Genomic DNA, 20591 nt, shown 5'->3' on the forward strand with positions numbered 1-20591 from the left:
CACACGTGCGACCCCATTTCAAATGAGCTCACCTCAGCTCAGCTCACCTTACTACACCTCACCTCACCTCACTTTCAGTTATAGCATGTTTATCAGAGACATGTAGGAACTGTTGTTGTGATCTTATCTGTAATATTTGACGAATTAAGCAGATGTTTTCCATGGATGTTTCTAAAGGTGAACAGACCGCCTCCGTGGTCTAACCCGGAGAGTGGAAGGTCCGGGGTTCGATCCCCGGCTGCGTCATACTAAAACACGTTAAAAGATGGTACTTGTTGTTAACCTGTCTGGCGCTCGGCATTAGGGGCTAAAACAAGGACTGGTCAGCTCGGAGTCAGTATACTTTGTCTGACCGGGGTATTCATGTTAAACTGCAGCATGGTATCTCAGTGGGCTAGCACTATAAATCGGCATCAGTCCGGACTAGGACAAGCAGCCACACACACACGTGCATGCACGTTGCTATATAAGTGCAATAATCTTGGACACGACGTTAACCCCCATTTCACCTCACCTCACCTCTAAAGGTGAACAAGTTTGTTCAGATATAAATCAGATTTTTAGAAAATCATTTGTGTGAATGACCACAAGTTGTTTCAGATCTGGCCTTTGCATCATGATCAACATTCAACTTTGCTATGTTACATAATTTGTTTTCTTCTCTGGAACTCTCTGAGGTTAGGTCGCTATTCATGCCAAGAGATTCCAAAGATTTGTTAAGTGTGTGATCTTGTTGCAATATTGCTGATGTTGTGTAAGGCTCAACTCACTCATTCACTCTATATAATTGCTTGTTCGGTTGGATCAGATTCGCCATTTGTGTTTGTACGTTTTCAGTGCCTATTTGTATACCATTTATTTGCATGCTAGATAGCATGGTATTTAGAGCGTAGAGACTGGGGGAATTGCTCATGGTCTCGTGTAATGTTTTCAGATGAGTCCAGACTCACTCTGAACTTTCTTGATAGACATGGACATGTGTGGAAGTGTCCTGACGCAAGTCATGCGAAGGTCAAAGTAAGGCAACATGGCAAATTTAGGGGTGGGTCTGTAATGATATGAGTGGGATCACTGTGACTGCCAGAACAGTACCACATATTGTGCATGGAAGAGTTACTGGACTACTTCCGAGACAACATTCTGACCTTTCCCCATGGAGCACAACATGTACATCGACTTCAAAGGCCACCTACTACGTTAGCTGAACTGGACACGACTCCCTCAAACTGTCATTGGGAGATTGACCATGTCATGCCATATAAACAATTGTTTGACCAATCGTGGAAGCATGACCCATTATTGATCAATTCATCTACAGCGTTCATGTTTTAACTACACACCAATCATCTTTCTTGGTTGTTTGCACCTTACAATAAACTGCCATCATGTTCTGTTGGTCGTCATGTTACACCTAGTCTTCCTTTTTCTTATTCATCTGTTGGTCCTGATTATGTTTCTTGGTTTCCTAGCACCATACCTATGCAGGTACTAGTATCTGCTCCAATGTGGTTTATTTGTTCCCCAATTAGTGGACCTATTTGCATTCCAGTTATCATTCTTATCTCCCTGGGGAGAATACAACCCAAGCTGCCTACTGGTGTTAGAGCGTTTTACATCTACCTCATATGCCATGTACCCATTGCCTGTTTGGTGAACAGAGGCACAAAATGAACTAAGTCACTTAGGTGTTTTTTAAATATATTCCAGGCCGTTCTTGTTGGAGTGCCCAAACAGAGATGTCCGAAGCTTTATGGCAAAGATTTTGGATCGAATTATCTCCAGCTTCTTCTACCATGGTGGTGTGGCGGTATGTCTTCATCTGTTGACAACACAAAGTGTGATTCTTCGTCAAAGTAGAAGTTCTTATTTTGCCGAATATGTTGTGCCTGCTATATAGATCCCTCCTCTGATGTTTCTGATGGTGCTGAATTACACTCCCCCAGGAGCCAAGCTGGAACGAACTATGCGTTTCAAAGATGACTGTTTTCTCATTATTTGATAAAATGACCAGTAACTTTATGTTATGTATGTTTTACTGGAGTGATGTCTTACATATGACATATTTGTTTAATTTTTTAACTTATCCTGCATGACTCCCTAATGCTTTTACTGCTGTTTTTTTGACAGAAAGACAAAGCTGTGAAGAAGTTGTTCCAACCAGTGGTGTAGAAAATAACCTGCACAGCTGACCCGTGACCCGGAAACACATTACTGCTTTGTAAGTCAACGTGGGCATATATGTGTTGTTGAGAATTATATTCACTGTATTACCCTATATTGTATTAGGTTCCTGACAACTTTGGGTAAGCCTAGTTTACCAGCCCATCTCCGAAGCCCAGGTTTGAAGCGGTTCTCTTCCAAACCTGGGTTTTAAAATAGGTCACTTCTAAATGTGCTTTGAGGTTTTACATTTCAATTGTAATACCTAGGTTTGTAATATCTAGGCCTCTTGATGTAAACACAATTCTGTTTGATGATTGGCTAAAAGTCACAAGTTTTTCTTACATGAAAATTCCATGACATAAAATCGAACCTGCAACCTCTCATATCATGTTGAGGTTTATAACCCACTGTTTTCCCACCAAGGCAGGTGATGTGCAGTTGTGAAATTTGTCATGTCATGACTCCAGCTAGTCCATGCTGCACATGTTTTTTCTCTCGCATTCTTTGAGAGAATTCCTTTTATACCGCGATACACTGTATTGCTTCACTACAAGGTATGTCGATTGTTTTATATTTTTCCTGGTATTTCTTGGATTTAGACGGTTCATAAGTTGAACCTGTGTCTCACCTGACGCCAGCTGCTACATCTATGACTTAGACACTTCCTGCCCCAGTGGGTTCAGCGGTGCCTCCTGCAACGTTGGCGCCCACACTACTGGCAGTCCCGGCTCCCTTGGTGCCTCTTCTCAGCTCTCTGGCTCTACCCAGGGTTCCCCGCTACTCTGCCAATTTCTCTTGTCACCAACTCATCAGTGGCGCCACCGACGCCTTCATCTACCCCCTTGCCACTTCTTGTTGACTGAGATCCTAACCGATCTACTCATACTAAATCATCATGTGATTCAGCCTTTTCCAGCTCATCCCGGTGCAGCTCTCTTTCATCCCGGTCACGTCGCCATTCAGGAGAGTTAACAGATGGTACTTGTTGTTAACCTGTCTGGCGCTTGGCATTAAGGTCTGGTTGGCTCATGAGTCAGTCATGTTAGGCTGCCATTACTCCATCACCCGACCCGGGTGTGGATAGAGGAGACACAAATTTGGTCAAAGCCCATCTCCACCAGATCCACCTGAAGGATCTGGTGTCAACATTGGACGATATAATCTTTATCGCTTGCTTTCAAAATTCCTTGATTTAGGAAGAACTCTTTTCCCATCCATGCTTTGGAGATGGCGGACAGGACACACACCCTAGATGAGGATCTCATCGAATGATGGAGTTGTCAAAGCCAACAACTATCCAGATCCCAGACACAATTTTGGCTTTCATACAAATGGAGGTCCGCCTTTTCCCTTAAGCCCTTGGTCAGGATGGCCTCATGGTGAGGGCGTGGTGCAAATTCCTACCTTTATGTTGAATGAGTCCACGTAGAGGGCGATAGTACTCTCTTTGAACTTGGTTCACATGGCTTTTGGTAGACAGCATCTGTACCAGAACTTGTAGGTCTTCACTATTCAAGATCGATTAGCCATTTCACAGATTCGTCAAAGGCTACCGGGTACCCACCTCTCGGGATCATCGTTGGCAGGTTGGCTCCTACACCGGCCCTGTCACACACTCTTCACAGAGCTCGGGAATACCACTTGTCCGTCCACCACACATTTTGCAGGGGATTGTCTGTGTGTGGAGCTTGAACCTTATCTCCGGCCAAAATGCGGGATTCTAGGCTACCGAGCAGGGTGATTTAAATGTCAATTGTCAAGAACTTTCTGACTGTATACATCTTTGACCGGAATTTGGTCAACTGACATAATTCTAGCAGTGCAGTGCAGTGCAGTGCAGTGCAGTGCAGTGCAGTGCAGATTGGTTTGCATTCTACTTGTACTTAATGCTACAACTCCTCGATCAGATGCCTGTCACTTACATCAATGTGACCGAGTCGCTAACTTCAGCAGACCTCCGATGTCAACATGCGGAGTAATGAGACACCGCCCTTCAGCGTCACCTCGATATAAGAATGTGAGCTCTTATACAATTCCAAGGGGATGGAAACAATCACCTTACTTCGTACCGTATCTGCTACCTCTATAACAGCAGCTTACACTTTGGGAGTGATCAGTGACAAGTGCTCATGAGATTGCTCACGTCTACCCAGGATTTGACGAGCAGAGGTCGCCTACACCTTGGTCCGAACCAACAGTCCCTGGCGCCTTACATAAAATGTCATGACCCTTGTCTATCAGTTGCTCTACCTCCTTGCCTCAGGAGTCATCTGACCTGGTGGACGGAAGAGTCAAACATCTTAGGTGGTGTCTCCTTAACAGAGTTATCCCTGAAGTCCCTCCTGTTCGTAGATGCTTCTTTACAGGTTTTGGACCAGACGACTTCAGGGTGCAGAACTGACCTCAGGGCTGTGATCTGGCATCAAGCACATTTGGCACATCAACAACCTCGATTTGGAGGAGCTCTTATTGGCGATATCACACAATATTTTGTCTATGCAATCAGGGGACAACACACTCTCACTCCCTCCCTCGACAGACGTTCCAGTTCGTCCATCTTATAGATCAGCTGGGCCTACGCTTTTTGGTCCTGCACATTCCCAAATGTAAGAATGTTCTGGCAGGCACTCTATCTAGATCAGGAAGGGTAGCTCCTTCCCGAGGTATTTCTTCACCTCTGTCAGTGGCCTATGTCATCCCAACATCAACCTCTTCGCCACTTGCCAGAACTACCAGATCTCAACTTATGTCTCCCCGATGGAAGCTTTCAGCATCACTTCAGAAGAACGAAGAGAGTATGTTTTTCGGACACCATTACTTCTTCCAAAAGTGATGCAGATGATCAGGGAAACCAAGAGCCTCGCTCTGACTTTGGCTGGTTGGTGGATCTGGAAGACATGTCCACAGACAACCTCCTCGAATTACCAGGTTGGCCAAACAGACAGGTTTTGAATCTCATGCCTGGCAAAAGGCCTTAGGTGCCAAGGATTATCCATCCAGAGCAGCGACAGCTATTAATTTGGCTCACAGACCTTCTACCAGAGGGATTTACGACAACAAGTGGCGATCCTTTGAGAGTTTCTGCAGGGAAAACATCAGGACCCCCATTCTTGACAGAAATTCTTCTGTTCCTGCACATCAAAAGACACCTCAAGGGCAGTATAATTACTACTTACCTGGTGGCAGTCCCAGAAGTTCTCAGAATGACAAAGCTTTGCTGCGCTCCTTCAGTTTGGAGGATCAGAAGGCCAAGTTCCAACCCCCGGTGTGGGTTTTGAACCTGGCACTCTAGTTGCTGCGTAATGCCCCATTTGAACCACTTCAGTCTTCCTCTTGGATATGGGCTACTGTGGCAAGGGAGAACGAGCTACATGAGTTTGACATGCCTTTTCCGTTTGGAGCGCAGGGCGCACAGTGCCATTCATCTTGGGCTGTGATGGGATCTCATAGCCAAGAATCAACTCCCTGGGCAGCCAGACCAATCCTTTACCATCACACCTCTCTCTTCAATAGTGGGTGCCGAAGACCAAATGGAGCCAGGAGATGACTGTTACCTCCCTGTTTTCCATGACCTCGCAGACAGACATTTGCCGTCAACACAATCTCCTTGCAGTTACAAGATTTCTTTCTACGGCTTGCAAGACTCCTGGCTTGGATCCCTCCAGGGCCAATATTCCTTACAAGGTCAGAGCGATTGTCTCTACCATGCCTCTCCACAGCAACTGCTCCGTCCGATCCATCATGGAAGTTTGGTTGTGGTTTCTGTCACAGTCCTCGCCAGCAACTACCGAAGAGACGTAGCCTTTACGTGGAGGGTTTCCACAGCTTTGGCCCCTTGGTTGTTGGCCAGCAAGTCACCAACCGCAAGCAACATGTACTCTTCCCGATGCCCAGAGCTGACCTTTTGACCTCTCTGGTGCTTGTCACCCCAGACTAGAAGGTTTACATGCTAGTAGCATTAGCTCGGTAGTTCAGTTCTAGACATTAGCTCACACTTTTTTCACACTGTACTTTTACCTGGACATTCTGCAATCCTCACACTCTTGTTTTCGTTCTGACAGGAATGGTCATTGTTTTCTGGTCATCGTGCTGTTTACTTGGAGCTTGACAGGGATGTATTTCGGATCACATCTTAGGTATGCCCACCTGCCGTACCATCTGATAAAGATGCATTAAGGAGTATTGCAGGATAAGTTTAATTCTTTTAGTAATTTTAAAAAATAAATTACATACTTGTATACTTATCCTGCATTACTTCGTCTAAGTGCCCTCCCGTCGCAGTGCTACCTCCCCACGAAGTCCTCAGATGTTATGTTCTAAGCAGTAATGTGCTCTTATGTGACGTCACCACTTCTGGGTCACGTGGCAGCTGTGTGAGGGTATTGCTGGACAACTGGTTGGAACAACTCTCACAGCTTCGTCTTTCTGTCAAACAACAGCAGTAAATGGATTAAGGAGTAATGCAGGATAAGGATACAAATGTAAAAATATATTTTGACTTTACTAATTTTCACAGACACACAAGAACTTTGACTGTGTCATAGAACACTTGCTGGTTATGCTGGAGAAAGATGTTGTAGACCATGTCAAGAATTGCTTCCAGTACTTTACAGTCATCCGCAACTATGTGCAGATGGTGAGTATCATTAATAATAATAATAATAATGATAATGATAATAATTTATATCATTGAATTTTCTGTCCCTTCTGACACATGTGATTGACAAGATACAGGAAAACCATGACAAATATGCGGGCCTCGCTTTTGAAATGTCACACTTGCAGCCCAAGTACCAAGTTGTCCGACTCACCATTGCTCTCGGTGCTTTAGGTTTGGTACCTCCCATTCTGTTGGCTGACATTGGAAGAGTATCCGGGTTTGCTACCGGGAATACAGCCCTTCTGACAATCTGGGTAATGGAGAAGGCTGTAGTGTTGGGGAGTCTTCACATTCTCTGAAAAGTTCTTGGTGGGTTCGACCAGGCAGCACTTCCATGGAGGAAGTCCCATTCACTGTCTTGGCTGCATGTAAAGCAGGCAAGGGCCCTGAGCTGATGATGAGCCTAACAAGCTTGACTGTGCCAGGATCACCCAAACACTCCTTGCTGCATTACTTATTTTAATCTGTAAATAATGATAATAATGGGACATTTATATTGCTCACATTCCACACAACACAGGGGCATGCTTATTATTACCCCGGTCGCTAGATCAGTTTGCACTCAACAATCATTCTCAGAATGCCCTAGAAACTCTCAGGACCCATCCAGGGACTGTCCACAACAAAGGTTACTTACTTTCACCTGATTTGTGACCTGTGCTCTGTGTACAGGACCACATGCCACCACATCCCCCACGGGCATTGTACAGAAACCTGGTGGCCCCTCAGTCACGCTGTTGTATGTATAAGGTTGCGGATGGGGGAACCTTAATGCCATGAACCTGGAATATATACCCATATTTCCAATGATACAGATACAATACCCTTGTATTATTGAAAACACATGAAATATATTAACATCTGGTTCCTCCCTGCTTCTGAATATAAGCCACTACTGTGGTGTTGTCCGTGCTATGAGAACTGATGATAGATGAAGCTGTGTTCTCCATTCCAGGATGGCGTAATATATGGCCTTCATTTCCCTGCAGTTGATATGAAGGTTCTTCTCCTCTGTGTTCCACGATCCCTGTACTGTGCGATCGTCCATATGAGTTCCCCATCCTAAATCTGACGCAACTGTGAATAGATGATGTTCTGGCGTCAGATACTTGCATTATTTTGTCGGATCATATGTTTTTGGCCGGCCATGTTTATCGCAATTACTCACGCTATAACGAGGGGTGTGGCGTCATATAGACATTGTAATACTCAGATGACGGTTTGTTTTTTAAGATAAAGTTGTCTTTTATCAGTGAGTGAGATGTTTTACAGTTGTTCATATGATAAGCGAGAAAACTATGAAATTTTCTTCAGCATCTAAAACACATAACACGGGGATAGATTGTATTGTTCATCAGCTGCTGCAGTACAGAAAAAATTATAATTCTTACGTAACTTCTACCTCTATTACATATCTGCCATAAATCCTGTATTTTTGTTTCAATCATACTAACTAAAATTTACAGATTTTCAACAGATGTCCTCTTCGCTGTCAATCACACAATTAGTTGCCGCAAAGTAGTCTCATAACTACCCACGCCATGTCGTTGCAGTGGCGGCCATATCACTTTTTTCCTGTGTGTGCTTGAGTCAACACCTACTATAATAGTAGTTACAATCTAGCACCTGGTAGTAGGTCACATTAACCTAAGATTATTCTAATAAGATTGCTATAACAGACATATAAATAAATATTTAAAGTAATAGTGCTGCTGGAAGAGACTACACATGAGTATAGCTGGTATTGGGTTTGTGAGGTCGCAATGCAGTCTCCCTCCATTGCCTGGGTGTAAGAAGTTTGGTCGATTTATGATCACGGGAGATCCTCATATAAACTGCACAAAGTGCAGAGTGAAGACCTTCACCATGGAGAGGAGATGTGAGCAATGCAGTCACACATCCGAAGAGATCTTCTCAATGATGTGTGAGGCTGCAACAAAGGCCAAGAGGAGAGAGCCGGTTAAGAAGAAACTTGACAAGTTAATTACTGAGAAATCAGTGTCTGCCCCAGTGCCTCCCTCTCCAGCGACCTCATCATCTCCTGCACTCACCATGAATCTCATTCAACAACAACTGAGAGAACAGCAGGAGATAATGAAGCACATGCTTGACTCTAAGTTGTCGGATATGGACGCTAAGATCGTGACAGTAGACTACCAGATCTTCATCCATGGCCATAGGCTATGCTACACAAGATCAACAAGCTGAGCCACTCGGCCAGCCCACGGACAACGTCCAGGCGTGGCTCTCGGTCACCAACCAATGGACCAGTCACCAAGCCAGCTAGCTGGCCTGCCAGCACTAGACCAGAGAACAATACCATACGGAAGCCGCACGGTATTCATGGACAGGCTGTCCACAGCAACCAAGCCAGCCAGCCATACCAGCAAGACGCTGTATGGCCCCACGGACCTGCCTCCCACTGCGAAGGCTACACTTTTGTGGAACTTATTGAAGAGGTATGAAGGAATTTGGCCTGAAACACCTATGACTACTAGGACCGATCAAGTCAGACTAATCCACAGCCTCCTTGACTCTATCGTCAAGATGCAGGAAGATTTACTATCATCTGGTCTGGACTTCGTCACAGTTACTGAGGCTACAGCGACAACAGCTCCTACCCCAGATTAGGTCATGGGCCGTATCTAGCCAGATCAAGAAGTTCATAACGTTGCAACAGATATCAGCGACCACAGCTTTTAACAAGCAGCCCTTGGACCATAATTCATCTGCATCCAAACCAGGGGTCCGGAAAATTTAAAATCCCAATCGGACATTTGCATTTAGGCCACGCCCCCTTCAAATAGCGTATTTTAGTACGACTTTTCACACACATTACAAGTTTACGTATTCATAATATGATGAATTATGAATTATTTCAATTTAAATTGTTTAATTCACCGAACAATTAATGACAAATAACATCATTTTAGATTTACATGGAAAACATTTTTTTAAAAACAAGACAGATAATTTAATCACAAATACTAAAATATCGTTGATAGCAATAGTTATTTGAATACGTTTTTCATCTGTACTTAATTATTGACCATAAAACAATTGGATATCGATCGTCCGAGAAAGCAAAATGGCGGTCAATCAAGATTCAATATACGACTAGCTACTGAAAACAATAAAATCTGCAAATCCTCATTGTATGTCAACCAAGTGAAAGTCGTTAGCCACGACTTACAAAATGATCGTCAAGACTTTGAGGGTTTGGCAGATCTGCTCGACTGATCTGCATCGGTCGACTGGCTGTCGTCACGCTTTCGCTTCTTTTCTGAGGTTACGTATCGTAGCATTGTGAGGATAATGAGGTACATCGATGATGCAAGGTATTAATGTACAGTTGTAAACACCTTTCACTCAAATTAACAAGATGTTCTCAGTAATTAATCCTCGATTAATCGGTGTCAACTCAGTTTATTGCCTATTACAGTGATTGACCGATTGGACTATCATGTAGGTACGATGTATTTACAGCAATCAAAACAAACAAAGCTTGTCAGTGTAGTTAATCTTCATTGTGTTGCAACTGCAGACAGAAACTGCTCAGTCCTAACTGTTGATCATGTCTGGTCCAAATTTAAGAATGTCCGGACAATACTTTTTAAAATGTCCGGTAAGCAATATTTTAAAACGGACATTTGAGATTCCCAATCGGACATGTCCGGCGCATATGACGTTTTCCGGACTCCTGATCCAAACAGCCTCCTAAGAAGAAGTTTGTCCCCTCTCGAAAAGATTTCCAACCGAGGCAGAGGTATGACAAGCCACAATCTTCGCAGGACTCTTTTCTCCAGCAAGACTACAAGAAACGGGGAGGGAGATCAAGCGGCAGACGGGAAAGAAAATTCTGAATTCCTTACAACTCCCTCCGACGTTATAGATCCTTTCGACCTGGTTATGTCTATGGATTGCAATTTACGCCTACCGTCTTTCAACTAAACGCTGACTCCGGGCCCAGTGGCAGGGCGCCTTCTGTCATACGCTGAAAGTTATGCCCGACCACTGTTTTCTAGACCTCGTTGCTCACGGTTACGAGCTACACTTAAAGAAACATAGGAGCCTAGTTAGCAGCTGCAGAATTGGCCGTCAATTCGGGAACTAAAGGAATCCAACAATACCAAAGGCTTTTACTCCCCAATCTTTTTAGTTCTGAAGAAGAACACAACCGAGATGAGGATGATAATAGATCTAAACACCCTCAGCAAGAGATATCTAATGCCTCTGCCAAAATTCCAGATGGAGTCCATATGGAAGTTACGGTTGATGTTGAAGAAGGGAGACTGGCTTACCAGCCTAGATCTTACAGATGCATATCTTAAAGTCCCATCATCTCGGAAATAACTGTGCTTCGCAATCAACGGCCAACACTGCGAATTCCAAGTCCTACCATTCGAGATAGCAATAGCACCTTGGCTATTCACCAGGATTACAGCGCCAGTCATCAAGTTCAACCATCATCAGCTAGTTTAAATCCATGGTTATCTGGACGACTTCTTAGTGGCAGACCAAGGGAAAGATCAGCTACATCAGGACATGATATTCTTGGTCCAGCTTATGACATACGTAGGATTCCTAGTCAACCCAGCCAAGTCAGGGATCACTTCGGTCCAAGACATTATGTACATCGGAGCAAGATTCCAGCTAGACGGGGGATATCTATGTACACCAGAGGATCAATTTGACAAGACTATTAAGATGATCCAATCAATCTCAAGTCAACCCAGCAAGTCGCTGAGGTGGTGGATGTCTCTGCTAGGCAACTTAATGTCTCTACAGGATATGACCTTCAGAGGAAGGCTGAGGCTACGTCCTCTACAGACATGGGTCAACTCTATAGGATCGAAGGGCCTAGAATTCCAGTCTCAGTTACCTACAACTTTGCTACAAGACCTCCATTGGTGGTATCACAGAGAACATGTGATGAGTTGCATCCCGCTGAAGTATCTGACGCCAGAACATCATCTATTCACAGTTGCGTCAGATTTAGGATTGGGAACTCATATGGACGATCTCACAGTACAGGGATCGTGGAACACAGAGGAGAAGAACCTTCATATCAACTGCAGGGAAATGAAGGCCATATATTACGCCATCCTGGAATGGAGAACACAGCTTCATCTATCATCAGTTCTCATAGCACGGACAACACCACAGTAGTGGCTTATATTCAGAAGCAGGGAGGAACCAGATCCAACTCCCTGATGACGGTGTTTGCCTTGGGAGACTCCTTCAATTGCCGGATGGAAGCGAGACATATACCTGGGAAACTGAACATACTGACCGACAGCCTCTCACGTCGGGTGAGAATAGAGGCAACAGAATGGACATTACATCCACAGATCTTCAGCTGGATATCTAAGATATGGGACATAGGAATAGATCTATTCGCCACCTGGCAGAACAATCAACTTCCGGTTTATAACAGCCCAGTTCCCGACCCAAGAGCTCAACAGATCGATGCTCTTTCGATGGATTGGACAAATCTCTTCGGCTACGCATTCCAACCATGGTCTCTCCTAGACATGATCATCCACAAGGTGAAGGAGACCGATTGCGTAATAATACTGATAGCTTCAATATGCCCCAGCAAGTCATGGTTCGCCAGACTACTAAAGCTACTAATGGAGGAACCCATACAGGTACCACTTCGTCGAGATATGCTCCGACAGCCCAAGTCCAGTATATTCCATGAAAATCTGCCCAGCCTACATCTAACTGCCTGGAAGTTTTCGTGCAGAAGATGCAAACATCCGGATACACTGTGCTTGCCTTGATAGCGGACTTCCTTCTTCATCTACGTCAAGACAATAAATTCAGACAATAGAAGGTTACAGATCAGCCCTTCATTCTGTACTTCAACATTATGGATTATCTATCGGAAACCATCCCATCCTCAACAGATTAATGAAAGGGGATCGTAGATCCGACACCACTAGCATCAGGGGATAAGTACACCCTTGATTATTCTGCTTATTAGGTGTAGGATGGATTAGAAGCACCTTAAATGTCAACTATTTACCGGAAGTGATAGAGGACCCAGAAGTGATGTCAGCACTGGAAATAGCCAAACAAAATCCTTCTAACCAGGAAATGACATCTTTGGGGTAGAAATAGACCTAGAGAGACGTCATTACCATAAGGGGAAGTGTCATAACCGGAAGTGACGCAATTGCCGGTATTATAAGTCACAATCCAGGTTTATTATGATCAAGATCAGCAAATATAACAGTAAAGCTAGTGAAAATATCACATATTGACTGATTCTTGACATAGTTTTCTGATTTTCAAATCTTCAAGGGGAATTTCAGTAGGATTAGAATCAGTACATAATGGTTTCCAGAAGAAGATAGCTGTCAATTACACAGGGAGTTACTAGAGGCGGATCCCACCAGGGTCCCTCTGGTATATTCTGGCAGGTGTGTAATAGAGGTAGAAGTTTCGTAAGAATTATCAAACAATAGTTATCACTGTTAATAATTCTAAGAATACTACCTCTATTACATCGAATTGTTATATTTGGTCATTGTTTATAATAAATATGTTCATCCATCTCTTATTCTTCTTAATTATGTTTTGCAAATTAACCAAATTTCTGATAGTACTTAGCATCGTCTGTTTTTTCAAACTCTTCTTATATTTGCAAATAATTTTAACCCCCTCATAGGGAATTTAATATTCTACAACTTTGAGTAATTTTATAGTAGAGGCACAACATTTACTTTTCAGAACTTATGAAAATGTGAGTCTGAAAAAACAACAACTGGGCATTCAGGGTGTTAAACCCCATTTCACCTTACAACCATGTGGAAATAAGGTCAAATTTTAGATGTGTTGATAATGTCACCAACAGTGCCATATGGTGTTCCTGTTGGTGTTGAATAGACATTGTAAGATACTCCATTCAGGCACTGCTATTGCTTGCCATCTATCATTTTCATTTGGAAGTGGCATATGAACTCTGCACTTTCTAAGATTGCTTAGAGTGGTAATAATATGGTATTGAATATGTGGCCTTTCATGAAGAACATTTAGGGCAATTGATTATTCATCATTTCTTGGAAGAAGAAAATGCATTATCAGCAACATGTGGTTGGATGCATTTCTTTGAGCTTTGTCATAAACATTTTCCTCGTTTAAATTCAAAACCAAAAATTCATGTACTGGTTTGTCAGTGAAAAATCTTCATGTTACGATAAGTTGCCTTTGAGTTCACTTCTAATTCATTGTAACTTTTGTTGCAGGGAACCAAAGCATGTTCTCACATGAATGGTCGCCAGGGTTTCTGTCGTCTCATCACATTTCTCCTGGGTCAGCCAATCACTGCTGGAGAGAGTCAGGTGAGTGATGGCCTTCACAATAAGGAAATGGAAAATACAGCTGTTGGGTCTAACCTTTTCACTGAATACTATTAAAAAGATGTGAGCTTTGCACCTGTGGTACTCTGATTCCCCATTACTCATTTTCATGTGTGTCATTATGACTTTTGATATAAGATGTGTATATGGTATGTGAAATAACATACAATATTTTGTCATTTATACAATAAATTTTCATGTTTATTTTATAGAAAAACTATGTTAAATGCTTGCTTATTCTTGTTTAACAGTTTATTATTTCATAAAGTCTCATTTTCAGGTGAGCTTACAGATATTTCTTAGGGCCATTTTTTGGCCAACTTTGAAAAGTTGGTGTATGCCTAATTACTAGTGGTGCTCGACACCTATGTTCTATATTTTGCGATATATTTAAGTTCCATTTGACTTTTGCATTCGGATCATGCTCCTAAATTCACACAAAATTTATTTCCTTGCATTGTATAATTCATCTTGCCAGAAACTACTTGACGAATGAAGCTGAAACTTCACATGCTTGTTTCCACAAATGATTACACCTGAATGTGTTCAGGAGGTTTGAATGCAATTTCCACTGCAGCTATATTAAACTAAGCTATTCATGAGCATCATGCAGTCATTTTTGTACCAAATGTCTGAAATTGGGCATTTGTTTTGTGTTAGTTTCAACACATCTGTGTTTCAGTTGTTTTTTGTTGCAATATTTGAATTTTTTACCTTGTTTCAACCAAAATGCATTTTTTGCTCTGTAAACTTCCTCTCCTTAATGAGGCTTAACTTTGGCATGTAAATCAACACTGTCATTTAAGTGTCTGTCTTTATTGACATTTTAACTGTTGACTACATAGCCAGGGTGGCTACAGTTTCGTAGCACTCTTTTACAGGATTGTTCCAGTCGGAGATGGAGTTCTATCCAGTCCAGAGAATTTGTTAACCTTCATGTAGCCCTAGCTGTCCTTATTGCCAACTGTGAGGTGTCAAGTTATAGAACAGAAGGTGAGTAAAGGATGTGAGTGTCCTGATATAGAACAGAAGGTGAGTGTCCTGATATAGAACAGAAGGTGAGCGTTCGCATATAGAACAGAGGGTGAGTGTCCTGATATAGAACAGAAGGGGAGTGTTCTCATATAGAACAGAAGGTGAGTGTTCTCATATAGAACAGAGGGTGAGTGTCCTGATATAGAACAGAAGGTGAGTGTTCTCATATAGAACAGAGGGTGAGTGTCCTGATATAGATCAGAGGGTGAGTGTCCTGATATAGAACAGAAGGTGAGTGTTCTCATATAGAACAGAAGGTTAGTGTTCTCATATAGAACAGAAGGTGAGTGTTCTAATATAGAACAGAAGGTGAGTGTTCTCATATAGAACAGAGGGTGAGTGTCCTGATATAGAACAGAAGGTGAGTGTCCTGATATAGAACAGAAGGGGAGTGTTCTCATATAGAACAGAAGGTGAGTGTTCTCATATAGAACAGAGGGTGAGTGTCCTGATATAGAACAGAAGGTGAGTGTTCTCATATAGAACAGAGGGTGAGTGTCCTGATATAGAACAGAAGGTTAGTGTTCTCATATAGAACAGAGGGTGAGTGTCCTGATATAGAACAGTTGAGTAAATGATGCAAATGTCCTGATATAGAACAGAGGGTGAGTAAATGATGTGAATGTCCTGATATGGAACAGAGGGTGAGAAAAGGATGTGAGTGTCCTGATATAGAACAGAAGGTGAGTAAATGATGCGAATGTCCTGATTTAGAACAGAGGGTGAGTGTCCTTATATAGAACAGAGGGTGAGTAAAGGATGTGATTGTCCTGATAAAGAAGAGAAGGTGAGTGTCCTGATATAGAACAGAAGGTGAGTAAAGGATGCGAATGTCCTGATATAGAACAGAGGGTGAGTAAATGATGCGAATGTCCTGATATAGAACAGAGGGTGAGTAAATGATGTGAATGTCCTGATATAGAACAGAGGGTGAGTAAATGATGTGAATGTCCTGATATAGAACAGAGGGTGAGTAAATCATGCAATTGTCCTGTTATTGAACAGCAATGTATCACAAGGGTGAGCTTTTACAGCAGAAGATAATATCACATGTCCAAACATTAAGTTAAATTTGTGAGCAGCTGTTTCCATTTTTGCATGTAAGAGAAACATCTATCTACTTAAAGAAAATGATAATGATGAACCACTTGGCTGATTATTCTACCATCCAGTCACATGATTCAGGGGTTCCATGAGATTGCAACTGTGCATGAGTAGACTAGTGCGACCTTGTGGCATGGACAGGACTACACTAAAACTATCTTGCTGGGGATACATTTTGTTCTCCGAGTTGTTTTTTCTGAGGTAAATTGGTTAACAAGAGTTGTTAGAGTTTCCACTTGAATATTGGGTGTATCTCAACTGGTTGACTGTGTCGGCAGCCATTATGGGGGACAACGTTCATAATATGGTCCCTGTGGAAGACAAATCTAAATCCAAGGGAAAATCTAAGGCAAAGATGTCCAATTCTATGAGCTCCACAAGCTCTACACCTTCCACTATCTCAGATGACAGTGTAGCTAATGCTGGGACTTCGCACTTGGTTACAGAAATGGCAATTAAGCTTGACAAGCTAAAGAAAATGTCTGCGGGGCTTTCGCAACTGGGAACATCTTTCAAATCTGTGGAACAGAACATTGACAATCAACAAGTTCTCCTCTATGGAGAGGACAATTACTTCTCGGATTATGAGTTGTGCGAAAGTGGAGATGATTACATTGAACCCTCACAAGTGCCTCATGATTCCCAGGGACTGTGTTCTAACACTGGGGACATTATTACTGACCCATGTGAAAAAATGTGCTCATTCTTGCAGGAGGCAAGTATTTCACATGAGGATGATGAATTCTCTTACGTTAGACAAAGTCTCGTACTTAATGAGGGATATTCTGAGCCTATCGACCCCAAGTTGGCAGACATCAAAACTTTGTTGATTTGAAAACTTCTCTCTTTTTGGCGAGGATGTGGTAAAAAATCTTTGAGATATTGGGACTACCACCAGAATCAGCCAGAGAGCGTCAACAGGCTACTACAGAGGATCAATTGTATGGTGTGAGACCCCACCCATACCATGGGAAGAGTCACTGAGGCCCCCCAATTATTTTCAAAACTAATAAAAAGTCTGTTTTCGCTTCTCTAAGATCCCTAGGTTCGGCTTGCTTGGGATATATTGATGACAGTTTCTTCACAAATGAGGAGGAAGCTGAATTATTTTCACACTTCTTACTCCTGCCTGCTGGATTAATTTTAGCATAAGGCGCTCTAAAGAGGGTGGGTGATTTCAAACAGTCGGTGCCTCATTAAACAAGGGCCAATTGAAGAAATATTTTGCACATTTATTCCTGATAGAAAACTACACAATACTATATAAAAATATCCCGATGTTTTCAATCATTCCAAGGTTAAGACCAAAGCGAACACAAAATTTGTAAATTTTCTTGAACTTACCTGAATTGCGTTATTGAAGGTGGTTTGCATTTCATGCTAGGAACCTTTTAATATCGTAACATTTGTGCAAATTGATTTCAATAATCATATCTCCGATATGTTAATTTTAACTGAGTAAAAATTCGTTTATTTTTATAGGCATATAACAGCGCGGTGGTAGATTATGAACCATTTCAGTAAATTTATTATCTAAACGTTAAACAGAAAAATAACTTAATTTTCGAGGTCATCATGTCGGTTGCAGAAATACGAATATTCAGGTTAATCTGACGTGTCATGTTATAAAATTTGTAGGAAACAATTAATGACTTATAAATATTCACTATTCCTAATTTCAAGCGTTTTGGTTGAATATTTACGATATACAAAAATAAACAACCCGTGTCATGATGCTAGCAGACGTCCTAAAATCAAACATGGCGCGCTTCGCCCGACCTCCGCATAACTTATTGCTATTTTAATATCAACAAAGTTTTCATTGCCTTTATAAATAAAACTTGGCGAAAGTTGATGATCTTCTCCATCGAAGAATGTTTTATTCGTCATATTCCGATTAATATGACGAGAGAAAATCGAAAATAAAGATCGTGAATTCTGACAGCACTATTTCAATAAGTGCAAAGATCACCGGATGTGATGTCACAGACAGGGGTAGTCTGCTAATAATCTTTCGTAACGAAACAATTACAGTAAATTTTGAAATAGTTCGCCTATCACATACAGCAAAAACATAAGTCCATACACAGTATCAGTAATCACCACTAATATGAAATAAAAATGTGACTTTGACGATATAATTCGCGTATTAGTTAATCCGTTTGACCTTGCATGCTCCCGTGACCCGGAAACGGTAGACGATAAATCAACATGCCACATGCAAGTTTCTCGGTATCTTTTATTTGAACTTCTGTTGATATTTAAGAATCACCATTCAATGTTACGGTGAATATAAATGGGACATGATTCATATTTCTGCGATATACACGCTGATAAGTTTCACTACAACAAGTGTATCCTACGTAATACGTCTATGGATATCGTCGATCAGCAAGATCACCCTCTACAACAGGTGCGCGAAAATTGGCTTGACAAAACTTGTTTCAAAATAACATCCCCGCGTTGCTGAATATGATAGGGTATATATAAGCAATAAAATGCTACGTACATGTTGTCGGTGTTAGTTCCACATTACATTTGGGATAGTTTTCCTTTCGGGAATACATTCATAGATTCTAGCATGATTTAAGAACAGTTTCACGAAGGATTTCTAAATTTATTCCAAAAATATGAAGGCCCCCATGATTGCGTATTGATGATAGATTTGTAATTGTTTAATTATTTACAGCTTTTTACAGGTTTTAAAGTTTTAAGTTATATTTAGTAGTTATTTTTTCCCCACAAGTGCCAGAAATGTCAGTGTCATAAAAAAAAATTTAAAAAAGATTTTCATAAGGACTTTTGAAACCATGTGACAAGTTAGGTAGAATTATAACTTTATAAGCCCTCATTTCTGAGGTGTCCATATTTTTCACATTTTTATATATTTTTAGGACAAAACATGATCCGTGTAGATCTGCCTGTTTTGTTATGTAAAACAAATTCTTGTCTTAAAATGAGAAAAGGAATCATTCAGACCCAAATGGGTATGTGATTTTGTAGATCTACCTAGAATTATTTCAAAGATATACATTAATTTTGGTGTCTTAAACTTAACATAATATCACTTTCCTATCAAAACAATACATTCTAACTTAGGTTTAACCAACTTAACTGGCCTCTTCTTCAGTGACAAGACGTCAATTTTCTCTCAAAACTAAACAATCAATTTCAAGGATCACAGTCATAATCATATTATGAACTTGGTGAAATATTTTATTATATGTTCTGTTCATCTACATGAAAACATAAATATAATTATAGATCTATTGTCTTACTTTCTTAGGTTCAAATTCACAAAGTATTTTGGGTACAATTTAATTTGTTTTGGGTACAAAATCACATATATAGGAGCCTAGAATCTATATATTCCACTACCTCGTCGTGTACCAAAATTTTAATCGGTTCAGAGGACGGGAGGTTCTCAGAAAGTTTTCAACATCTTTAATATTTTAAATTGTTCTTTTTGTAATGTTAGACCAATAACAATATTATGTTGTTATTATTATGGCATATCAATACGTAATATCGCTGTCCGTTGCGGTCGTTTTCGGAAACATTTTAAAGTTCAAATCATCGAGCGTGAAATCCATTACGGTTTCGGATTTAGACTTACACATTTGATGGCGACAATCACGAAGAAATATGAAACAAATAGGAGTGAAGACTGCTCTCCAGATCAATAAATAGTAAATAGTTGACGAAAAATAGTAAATTATGTATTTTCTTTTGAATTTGAATCTATTTCGGAATTTCTTTATGATAGCTTACCAACTTTTGCATATTTTTCCTTCATGTGTCACATGCGGTACGTGCTTCCGGTTTCAGAAATGATAGCTAAAATTGCAAGTAGCCTGCAACCTCGGGGTATCGCGGTACTTGTCAAGTACGCTAAACGGAACAAAATGCACTCACTAACCTTTATGTTTATTCGTGTTCTCTGTATCAGATATCATTCATGTTATCAAACAATGCATATTTTACTTATAAAAGTTCATTATTTACATCAGTAGCTCCGAGTAAAAGCCGGGCCTCGCGTTCAGTTTGACAAGGGAGAGAACTCCATCGTATCGCGGTACAGATAAAAGTTGTGTATGGAGATCCGAATTGGACAAAAAGAGGACATAATTCTACCAACCACTTGGTATGATCATGCCAGACATCAGTGATTTGTCCAGACAAGTGCAAAGACAGCACAAGTAAAATTCTAAATGTGTTATCAGCAATAGGTATTCAATGCATATTTACCGAAAAGTAAGAGA

General features: G+C 41.3%; 1 protein-coding gene across 2 annotated transcripts in view; it reads left to right on the top strand.

Annotated features, from left to right (window-relative positions):
- LOC124120534 (ubiquitin carboxyl-terminal hydrolase 24-like) overlaps positions 1-20591 on the top strand; it is a 229118-nt gene that overhangs the window by 150490 nt on the left and 58037 nt on the right. Inside the window, exons 49-52 of one of the 2 annotated variants that reach the window (XM_048399798.1) lie at positions 1708-1807; positions 6680-6799; positions 14077-14172; positions 15051-15183. In XM_048399798.1, the coding sequence (XP_048255755.1) occupies positions 1708-1807; positions 6680-6799; positions 14077-14172; positions 15051-15183 (449 nt within the window). The remainder of the gene's footprint in view (positions 1-1707; positions 1808-6679; positions 6800-14076; positions 14173-15050; positions 15184-20591) is intronic. The other variant, XM_046483373.2, reaches the window with a different exon arrangement.

The sequence above is a fragment of the Haliotis rufescens genome, unplaced genomic scaffold (genome assembly GCF_023055435.1).
Source record: "Haliotis rufescens isolate VD_foot unplaced genomic scaffold, xgHalRufe1.0.p SCAF_2, whole genome shotgun sequence".
In the NCBI taxonomy this organism is placed as follows: Eukaryota; Metazoa; Mollusca; class Gastropoda; order Lepetellida; family Haliotidae; genus Haliotis; species Haliotis rufescens.